This window comes from Carassius auratus, chromosome 17, assembly GCF_003368295.1.
Source record: "Carassius auratus strain Wakin chromosome 17, ASM336829v1, whole genome shotgun sequence".
NCBI lineage: Eukaryota > Metazoa > Chordata > Actinopteri > Cypriniformes > Cyprinidae > Carassius > Carassius auratus.
The window spans coordinates 24468700-24480614 of record NC_039259.1 but is presented as its reverse complement, the minus strand read 5'-3'; the positions used below and the strand labels follow the sequence as shown (position 1 = coordinate 24480614).

The following is an 11915-nucleotide window of genomic DNA, read 5'->3' as shown; positions in this document are numbered from 1 at the left end:
CTTGGATTTTGGAAATATGATTTTGTGTATTTTTGGTGAATTTTTCAAATATTTAAATCTATATAACTTCCTAGACATGTAGCCCAAAGATGTCACACCTGTTGTAATATATTCAATACAGTCCTGACACACATTATACCTTTAAAATAAATCGGAGAAAGAACTACATTAATAAGCTGTCATCTATATGGAATTTGATGTTATATTTTCCAAACTAGGTGATTTAAGTTTCTTATTAATTTTTAATTAAAGCATTGTGAAAATCCCTGTCAAATTGTCCCTTTTTCATATGCAAATGTTATTAGTTTGGTATTAAACACAATTTTACACCTCACACATATCTAATCTGGAATAATAAGAAACAACTGTATAAACACAAATCTCTTTTCTTTTAGTAATTGGTTAAATTTTTTTATTATTTGTGCGTCTCAACCTTTCAATCAAAATGGTTCAATCTATAATTATGCTGGGTTCTTAGATAAGCATGAAATTCCTGTTAGTCCAAGAGTTTGCAATTGTTGCTGATGCAGTGCCACATGGAGTCTCCTTTTTAGAGAAAACTTCAATCGCATTTGTGACTAAAAATAGATGTATGCGAACTGTAAAATGTATTTATGAGCACGTGTGCAAATAAAGCAAAATCCCTCAGGGTGAGTTTTCTTAAATTAAATTTCATTAAAAAGTCTTTAATAAAACAAACATCTTAAAGATTATTTTATGACATCTTAAAATAATATTTTAAAATGTTATTAAATGAATGCAACTTTATTGGGACAAAAGCCTTCCTATACTTCTGACCACCCCTTCACATTGTATTATTAATGAGATATTTTATTTCAAATTTTCAAATATTTCTTTTATTATTATTGAAAGTAAATGCCTTTCTGATCTGATATCTGGTGAGAAAAGGAGTAGCCTAGAACAAGTTTTGGTAAAGGTGTTCTCGAACTCGGGTCGCTTGTGTGAAAATTATTCATTAATTGTCTTTTTGCCCACTGCACTACTGATATTCCAGATGAGAAGGCATCGCTTGCATTGCTGTTTATCGCAGCCAGGCATAAACTGAACAGGCTCTCGAACAGGAAATACATCACCTCCACTTGAATTAATCAAGATGGCGTCGCCAGGATTTCATGCATGACCGCTAGCATAGGTGTAACTTACAGTATGTTTGGGTAGCTTGTGTTAAAATAACGTAGTGCATAATGAACGGATACATGTATGCGTCTAGCATTCGTGTTATAACATAAAAAGTCATATGAAGAGGATGTTTTCATATTTAATTTTTAATTCACAGGGATATGATTACCATTAAAGATGCTGCACTCTTTACATTTTAAATGTAGGTTGCCACCCTAAAAGTCAAGGTCTTTTTACATTAACATTAACACGCAAGTATAATTTTTTTTCATTATTATTTATAATTCTATTGTTTGACTTTTTGGTTTCAGATCAATTGTATTTCTTATGTTATCCATCCTCATTACACCTCCACAAATAGAGCACTTTTGGAGAGGAAGTTAAACTCTGGACACTGACTGAAACTTCTGAACCATCACCTTGTCTGCTTTGGGACTGTCATTGGTGAATGATGCAGTACTTTTCTGTGTTGAATTTACATAAAGTCAGTACACAGACATAGTTTTGTTCCAGTTTTGCTGTGGTCATGTCTTTGTGTCCCCAGCCCAGCAATCAGATGCATCAAAACAACAAAGCACAACTGTTGTGGCCCAGGCTCCTTCAGCAACAAGTAAATTTTTTAACATTAAAAATAATGCAAAGTCAGTCATGTAATTAAACTTGACCCACGTGATGCAATTGTCAGATAATCTTGTGGAATCCTTCACCAAAGCGCAATGGATCGTGTGCAATTTTAGCCATCTCTTCCTAACATCTCATCTGATTGCATCCGCCACGTTTGTTGTTTTTCTAACGTGTTTTATTCATGAAAGGACATCATCAGCCACATTAAATGGTTTGATCTGTCCTGGATATGGCAGAAGTAAACTGACCCTTCATTTATCTGCAGCTGTCCAAACCTCAACCACATCTGTCATAATCACAATGGACTGAACTGATATTTATTCTGCAAGAAACATAGTTGACTTATGATGTAAACATATACTTTTCAGTTTAATTTGATTTATTTCTTTGCAATGCAGACAAAACAATGCACTAGTATGAAACAGATCTGATAGAAATTATGATTATTCTTATTTAATTTTTTTGCTGTTGAACATTTATTCTGTTTAGATTTTATTTACTTTGTTTTAAAAATGTTTGATAATAATTAGAAAACAATAAAAAGAAAAGAAAACAGATAAATGATCGCTTTATTCATATTTTATTTTATTAAATTTTTTCACTGTAATGCAGGGATCCCCAAATTTGGCCCTCAAGATCCACTTTCCTCAAGAGTTTAGCTCTACTCTGTTCAAAAACACTTGAGCATGTTAATCACTGTCTTCAGGATCTTTATAAAATCACAGGAAGGTGAGTCTGATCAGGGTTGGAGCTAAACTCAGCAGTCTATTGGTCCTTCAGGACAAGATTTGAGGAACCCTGCTGTAATGCTTTCAAAGTAATGTATTCTCATTCAGAAATTGCCATGAGCTTGATCATGTATAAGAATGATCTCCTTTATGGTTCTGACCTGCAACACACAAACAAAAAGCCAAAAAAACTAATTTAATCTCCTCATTTAACCATTATCACCATATTACTGCGGGGAAAAAAAGACATGATTGTACATTTTTAGCATGGGTTTTTCTACCTACTCGCAAATGAGAATTTTAGAACAGATGATCTTTGGGGAGTCTTTTGTCTTAAGCGCCTTGACCAGCTTGTTCATATGCTTCTCAATGAAGTGCTTGCATGGATCTTTCCTCTTATTTAATAGATTACAGCCCTTTTTCAGCTTGGTTTTGATTTCATCCTGAGGGAAATTATAAATTTAGTCAAAGTTGTTATGAGATGTATGGTCAGGTCAATAATTTAATATTAAACATGACACCCACCACCGTTGGTTTATGGGAGAGTAATGTTTTCACCGCCTTTACGATCAATTTGCATATAATGCACTCACTAGATGAATGCTGTGTCGTCATGCCATCAGCCTGAAAAACATTGCCATAAAGCAAACCAGAAAGCAGAAAAGAATACAGCAGAAGCCAGTCTCCAAATCTCTCTGCATTTATAGAGAAAATGTGATAAACTATGGTGCTTAATTAGTCATCAATCACCTGTTAATCACATGCAAATGAGTGAAAAGTATCCTCCCTAGTCTAGTTGAACAGATATGTGCATCATCATTATTTTAAAGTATACACTTAATTAATAAACTGTTGTAATCAGGAGATGCTTACAGAGATCTCTTCATCTTGGTCCTCAGCAGAGTCCACCTCACGGATCTCCCAATGAGCTGCACAAACTACAAATAAATGGACAATAATACATTTTAAAACAAATGATTCAAGCATAAAACAAATATTTATAATTAACACAAAATAAAAGTGATATTAGAACTGAACTGGTGATTATTTTACCTGCATATATGATGAAGCTGACAAGAAAGATGTTGCGGAGCATCTTAGCAGAGGATCTCTAACCAGTGTGAAGATGAAGCTTTCAGAATCAAGGTTCAGATGTGATCCTCAGAGACATGTGGAGCTCTTTTATAGAGGTCTGCATCAACTGCAAGTGAACGTTTCTTTCCAACCACAAACCACAAATGTCTTGCCAAGGAAACAAGGTAAAAAAAATGTACCTAATATACCAAAAATGATTCTTTAGTACTTTTTAACATAATCTTAAGAACATCTAAATGTGGATCAGGCTTTAAAAAAGTGACACAATTACAACAGAAGGACCTTCTTTAAAAGAAGAGCAAGCAGAACACCTCAACACAACTATATTTTGTGATGGAATAAAGCACTGTATCACATGAAATCAAACGTATAATTAATAGAAACTGAGGGATCTTTCAAAGTATACGTGAGATTATTCAAGAACCTCCAATGGTGAGCTACAGAAAGCCTCCCTCGATCAATAAAGTCATTAGCCTGCTATTAAATATAAGAGATGTTTAAGAGTGGATGTTGTGATCATTGTGACAATGTAATTCAAACTAAATCATTTGTAGATGTCTGCACAAAGAAAATGTATTCAAAAGGATAATTTATACACTGTAAGAGTATGTATGTAATCGATAGACCTCAGTGTCCTTGTAACTGTTTCTGTGTGGGTCAAGCTAAACGTAGGTTGCAAGATAGATTATGGGATCACAAAAATGCAATTCGTACAAGATAGAATATGGACATTTTCTTACAAAAACACATGGATTCACTACAGGAGGCCTTTATTCATGCCCTGCAGCTGTGTGAGGCATATTTTGTAATGGATGAATGCGCAGACTTTATTTTTGTGGACTGTTCGACACAAACACCTACTGCAATGAATAAAACAGAGTAAAACACAGGCTTATTTAAATGTGGCGAGTGGGGCGGGGCCGAGAGGCGTGGGAACGAGGAGTGAGGCCAGGTGTAGTGATTGGAGATGAGCTACACCTGAGCCCCACCGCTAGTATCGAGTCCCACGTAGGAGATGGAAGGATATAAAACTGGAGTGACGACCGTGAAGGACGAGAGAGGACCAGGCCTGGGACGTTATTTTATGTTTTGGTTTTTATTTGTGCGCACCAGTCGTCCGTGAGGGGCTGGTGCGCCGTTTTGTATTTACTTTTGAATATTAAAATGCTTTTTGATTGTGCGCCGGTTCCCGCCTCCTTCTTCCCGATGAGTATGGAGTGAATATCGTTACATTAAATTTTTGGGTGAACTAAACCTTTACCGTATTTTCTCTGTAACAAAGCACAGACATATTGAATGGCAATATCTACACAAAAAAAAAAAGAGGTGAGGACAGCAAAACTACGACCGATAAAGTCTTCATATGAATCCATAAACAAGTTGCTTGTGAGAGCTTTGACACATCAAGAAAGAGCTACAGAGGCATCTTTTTCGGGTGACCTGGGTACTAGGCAAAAACAAGAAGCCATTCTCTGATTCAGAGATAGTTAAGAAGTGTTTAGTGGAGATAGCAGAGGCTTTGTTTGAGGAAAAGGAGAGACAGAAGATGTAGAGAAATTCCTCTATCCAGTGACACTTCAACCAGAAGAACAGAAGTACTTGCCCATGACTTAGTTAAGCAGTTAACTGATGATATCTAAGATGCATCCTGCCTTTCACTTGTGGTGGATGAGTCAACAGATGGCACAGACAGTGCGGTGAAGTTGGTTTTATGTTGGCCATCGGTCAGACTGGACCAGTGCATGAAAGTGCATGAAATGTATATAAAAGATATGCATTCCAAGATTTGAAAACATGCAAAGCATCATGCCAATAAAATTTAAATGTAAAGATGTGAATTAAGTGAAAAAACATTCATTCATAATTTTAAGCTGTGAATGGGATATACACTATGATTTGTTACATTGTTATTACATTGTATACCAACAAGTTGTAGAAACTGGAGTTGATCTGGCATCTGTAATATATTCGATAAAGCTTCTAACACATCATGCATGACTTGGCTTTTGGAAATATGGAAGGATTTTTCAATTATCTGGAATTTCTCAAAAATGTTAATCTATATAACTTCCTGGTCATGTGATACCAGGGCCATGCACCTGGTAGCTAGAGTCTCTCTCACCAATCACCAATCACCCCAGCTCAAAGCTGTATACACTGAATTAGTAATTCGTTTTTGTTTTTGTTGGTAATGACTCTACCTTCTAAAAGTGTTGTATAAAATATGCATATCCATATTCTTAGAGTCCAATCAAATTATTGTAGCTCAACAGCTCAAATATAGATAACACCAAATATTATGTTGTTGGCACACAACAGACTAAAAAGTAAAAATAAATAAATAAATAATAAATGCATTCACAAAAAAGAAGACAGAGAGAGAAAGAGCATAAGGAGGCTGCTAAAGACAGTTCAACATTACAAACATAAATAGCCTACAAAGCTCACGCAGGTAAATAATCATTCAGAATATTTAGCAGTTTGTAACACTTTAATTCCTGTAACTAAGTATATTTCCCATTATAATCACCTGTCTTGATACTAGTAATCTATAACATATCATATTTTATTAAAATGTATTCATATTCATATTAATTGTAGGCATGTAAATAGTTACAAAATATTATAAATGTTCTAAAGTAGTTGTTTATTAGTAGATATAAAGTATAGATTTATGTAAAAAATTACATTAAATGTCTAAAACTTATAATTATTTCATTTTAAAGATTTTAAAGTCATATTTCTTTTCTTAAAGTTAACTTTAACAACATAAAACCAACCAAATTAAGATTAAATGTCGATGTTTAATTGTTTGCACTCTGAAACAATATGTTGAACACCAAAGTTATAGCCTTCCTAAAAACAGACTTAACAGAGTTTGTTGGCCATTAGTAATTACACGTTACATTTATTTATTTTTATTTGTTTTCATACCAATATCTGGCAACACTCCCAGAACTTAAACTGATAGTAATCAAAAGTGCTCACAGACATGTTACCGCTAGCAGGATACCACATCCGGTAAGGCAAACACAAAAAAACACATCATGATATTATCTGTCAGAAACTTTATCAATGCTATCAAAACAGTAGCATATAACACTAGTGCAGAAATCTGTAAAACAAGTGTTACTTCTATGCTATTTCATATTGTTACATTTTCAAAGTCGTACAAACAACATTGACAAAGTTATCATCTATATACTGTAGCAATGGTTATTGATGAATACTATAACAGTAATAGGCCTATGTATTCCTGAATGAATAATAAACCACTGATAAAATCATATACCCCTAACCTAAAGTAATGGTGCAATGTGATATCATTTAACAATGCTCATTCCTCCAAAACAGAGAAAACATCTTTCACAAACATCTATATTTGTCTCTTTTAAAGTGTTTAGTGTGTGTAATGAGTGGGGTTATTATAGCACAACTCCCACCCAGACCAAGCCGTGGCTACGGCCATGGTGCCTTCCATTCCCACCATGTGTTTCTCCTTTTCACAGTCTGGCAAAAATGATTGGTGGTTCCAAAATACAGAGTCACATGACAGTAAAAGTGAACAGCTGCCAAGATGCAGTGGATGGGTAAGCTTACCCTCTGGCTCAACTTACCCCACTCTCCACTTCTTCCATTGAAGATGAGACAGAAGCAGGCTCAGAGAGTGAGGGAGAGCCCACACTTATCAAAACATCTACAATAAAGTCAATTATTACAGTGTGCTATCTCTTCTTTTAAACTGGATAATTTGTATTAAAAGCACCCACCCTTCTTTTGCCCTTTTTTGGTTTGGGCCACTGCCCCTCAAAATATCTGTGCATGGCCCTGATCTTCACACAATCCTGACACATTCCATACATGACTTGGATTTTGGAAATATGATTTTGTGTATTTTTGGTGAATTTTTCAAATATTTAAATCTATATAACTTCCTAGACATGTAGCCCAAAGATGTCACACCAGTTGTAATATATTCAATACAGTCCTGACACACATTATACCTTTAAAATAAATCGGAGAAAGAACTACATTAATAAGCTGTCATCTATATGGAATTTGATGTTATATTTTCCAAACTAGGTGATTTAAGTTTCTTATTAATTTTTAATTAAAGCATTGTGAAAATCCCTGTCAAATTGTCCCTTTTTCATATGCAAATGTTATTAGTTTGGTATTAAACACAATTTTACACCTCACACATATCTAATCTGGAATAATAAGAAACAACTGTATAAACACAAATCTCTTTTCTTTTAGTAATTGGTTAAAATTTTTTATTATTTGTGCGTCTCAACCTTTCAATCAAAATGGTTCAATCTATAATTATGCTGGGTTCTTAGATAAGCATGAAATTCCTGTTAGTCCAAGAGTTTGCAATTGTTGCTGATGCAGTGCCACATGGAGTCTCCTTTTTAGAAAAAACTTCAATCGCATTTGTGACTAAAAATAGATGTATGCGAACTGTAAAATGTATTTATGAGCACGTGTGCAAATAAAGCAAAATCCCTCAGGGTGAGTTTTCTCAAATTAAATTTCATTAAAAAGTCTTTAATAAAACAAACATCTTAAAGATTATTTTATGACATCTTAAAATAATATTTTAAAATGTTATTAAATGAATGCAACTTTATCGGGACAAAAGCCTTCCTATACTTCTGACCACCCCTTCACATTGTATTATTAATGAGATATTTTATTTCAAATTTTCAAATATTTCTTTTATTATTATTGAAAGTAAATGCCTTTCTGATCTGATATGTGGTGGGAAAAGGAGTAGCCTAGAACAAGGTGTTCTCGAACTCGGGTCGCTTGTGTGAAAATTATTCATTAATTGTCTTTTTGCCCACTGCACTACTGATATTCCAGATGAGAAGGCATCGTTTGCAGTGCTGTTTATCGCAGCCAGGCATAAACTGAACAGGCTCTCGAACAGGAAATACATCACCTCCACTTGAATTAATCAAGATGGCGTCGCCAGGATTTCATGCATGACCGCTAGCATAGGTGTAACTTACAGTATGTTTGGGTAGCTTGTGTTAAAATAACGTAGTGCATAATGAACGGATACATGTATGCATCTAGCATTCGTGTTATAACGTAAAAAGTCATATTAAGAGGTTGTTTTCATATTTAATTTTTCATTCACAGGGATATGATTACCATTAAAGATGCTGCACTCTTTACATTTTAAATGTCTTAAAGGTCTTTTTACATTAACATTAACATGCAAGTATAATTTTTTTCATTATTATTTATAATTCTATTGTTTGACTTTTTGGTTTCAGATCAATTGTATATCTTATGTTATCCATCCTCATTACACCTCCACAAATAGAGCACTTTTGGAGAGGAAGTTAAACTCCAGGCACGTGCACAGGTAGGGCTCAACCTGTGCAGAGCACATGCCCTTTTTGCCCTTACACTCCGAAGTGCCCTTTTTTTGGTGGTGTTTTTTATTTTTTTATTTTTTTATTTTTTATCAATGCTATTGGTCACCCTTTACGGCTGTCTGTCTGTTTTACAAATATTTAGCAAATGAAAGTTCTTAAAACGAGCTTGTGTAAATCTTATTCGATCCTCAAGCGGTCAGTAAGCTGATAACTCCGCCCCCTCTATATTCTTTGAATCAACTGAAGATCCACGGCAGCCGCACAGTAGACAACAGCTGAGCTGAACAAAGTTTTGCAAAGGGTAAATAAATATCTTGTTGTTTGAATAAGTACTACTAAACACTATGTCTATAAAGGCTCATATTTTATTTATTTGATGTCTGACTGACTCACTGACTGAGACATGTGGGACGTCGCCTGAGAGAGAGGGCTAGCATTTGCCATCTAGTCATAGCCAATACATAGCCAACACTTAAATAGCATGTGCATATAGTATTATTTCATCTTTTATAAAATTAGATTTTGGCCAAATGCATTTTACCACAAGAAAAACTGAGCGTTCCGTCTATATAGCTACAAAAACTAGTTTGTAACCTGTAGATGAAAATGTAATGTGATGCCGGCAGCGGCAGGCACCATCGCCGTTTTAATGACGGACAAAAAAAATTCACATTTGCGCACATTCGCTGGTCAAAAAATATATATTGATAAGTAATACAACAACATATAATTTGTTTTTACCATCGGGAAATCATAACAGGGGCGCCCCCGCGCTGTTTCGTACTGGAACTTACACAAAGCGACGAGTGAACCTCGTCACCTATATAACATATATTTCTAAGAAATTAGAAAATTCTTTGATTTATGATTGCTGATAAACTTAATTTATTAACATTTAGGCTAATCATGTTATGGTATACTCTCCGCTCATCCTCACATGTATAAAATGTAGTAAAACATGGTTTTACTACAGTAATGTAGTAGTAGGCTAACTAAAAAGAAATTACAGAACATCACTGTGAAATCTTTAAATTTTATCAGAATGTAATTCATGATTCATTCCAAGTCTTCATTTATTTGATCCAAAATACAGCAAAAACAGTAATATTGTGTAATATTTGTACAATTTTAAATGACTGTTTTCTATTTGAATATATTTTCAAATGTAATTTATTTTTGTGATCAAAGCTGAATTTTCACCATCATTACTCCAGTTCTCTTCAGTGTCACGTGATCCTTCAGAAATGCTTTTCACTGCAACTGTACTTTTCACACTGTTTTTATTTATTTTTTCATTGCTGGCTTATTTTAGGGAAAGTGTAGTGAATAAGAGACCTTCAAGAGATCAACATCCCTGGTCCACCACAGTATCAAATTTTTGCCAGGTAGGCGGATACATGTTGGATATGTTATAGTAACGGTATGGCTATAGTTTCTTATAATCTGTAATTGAGTTGGACATAATTACTTAAATTACATTTCAAAAAAGTTTGTCAAAAATACTTGACTCATTGCTCACCTTCCCCTCTTCTCAATGTCATTCATAATCATGTTAACCAAATAATGCAAATTAGCTTATAAAACCAAACAGAATAGCTAAAAAAGAGAATATATATAATTGATATAAAAAAGGGAGGGGGGTGCCCTTTTTCAGTTTCAGCACATGCCCTTCAAAAGGTCTGTGCACGGCCCTGTTAAACTCTGGACACTGACTGAAACTTCTGAGCACCATCACCTTGTCTGCTTTGGGACTGATGCAAATGATGCAGTACTTTTCTGTGATGAATTTACATAAAGTCAGTACACAGACATAGTTTTGTTCCAGTTTTGCTGTGGTCATGTCTTTGTGTCCCCAGCCCAGCAATCAGATGCATCAAAACAACAAAGCACAACTGTTGTGGCCCAGGCTCCTTCAGCAACAAGTAAATTGCTTTAACATTAAAAATAATGCAAAGTCAGTCATGTAATTAAACTTGACCCACGTGATGCAATTGTCAGATACTCTTGTGGAATCCTTCACCAAAGCGCAATGGATCGTGTGCAATTTTAGCCATCTCTTCCTAACATCTCATCTGATTGCATCTGCCACGTTTGTTGTTTTTCTAACGTGTTTTATTCATGAAATGACATCATCAGCCACATTAAATGGTTTGATCTGTCCTGGATATGGCAGAAGTAAACTGACCCTTCATTTATCTGCAGCTGTCCAAACCTCAACCACATCTGTCATAATCACAATGGACTGAACTGATATTTATTCTGCAAGAAACATAGTTGACTTATGATGTAAACATATACTTTTCAGTTTAATTTGATTTATTTCTTTGCAATGCAGACAAAACAATGCACTAGTATGAAACAGATCTGATAGAAATTATGATTATTCTTATTTAATTTTTTTTTGCTGTTGAGCTGTTGTTGAGAATATTGTCTTTTAATATTTGAATAACATTTATTCTCTTTAGATTTTATGTACTTTTTTTAAAAAATAATTAGAAAACAATAAAAAAAAATAGAAAACAGATAAATGATTGCTTTATTCATATTTTATTTTATTTTATTTTTTCACTGTAATGCAGGGATCCCCAAATTTGGCCCTCAAGATCCACTTTCCTCAAGAGTTTAGCTCTACTCTGTTCAAAAACACTTGAGCATGTTAATCATTATCTTCAGGATCTTTATAAAATCACAGGAAGGTGAGTTTGATCAGGGTTGGATCTAAACTCAGCAGTCTATTGGTCCTTCAGGACAAGATTTGAGGAACCCTGCTGTAATGCTTTCAAAGTAATGTATTCTCATTCAGAAATTGCCATGAGATTGATCATGTATAAGAATGATCTCCTTTATGGTTCTGACCTGCAACAAACAAACAAAAAGGCAAAAAACTAATTTAATCTCCTCATTTAACCATTATCACCATATTACTGCGGGGAAA

At 34.4% G+C, this 11915-nt stretch overlaps 1 protein-coding gene across 1 annotated transcript; it reads right to left on the bottom strand.

The window, feature by feature from the left end:
* Positions 1–2328: 2328 nt before the first annotated feature.
* LOC113117687 (prosaposin-like) lies at positions 2329–3682 on the bottom strand. Its single transcript, XM_026286540.1, has 5 exons — positions 3546–3682; positions 3366–3430; positions 3018–3116; positions 2778–2935; positions 2329–2653 (listed from the first exon to the last, which is right to left on the bottom strand). The coding sequence occupies exons 1-5, from the start codon at positions 3586–3588 to the stop codon at positions 2641–2643; spliced, it is 378 nt and encodes a 125-aa protein (XP_026142325.1). The 5' UTR covers positions 3589–3682; the 3' UTR covers positions 2329–2640.
* Between the last annotated feature and the right edge of the window lie 8233 nt (positions 3683–11915).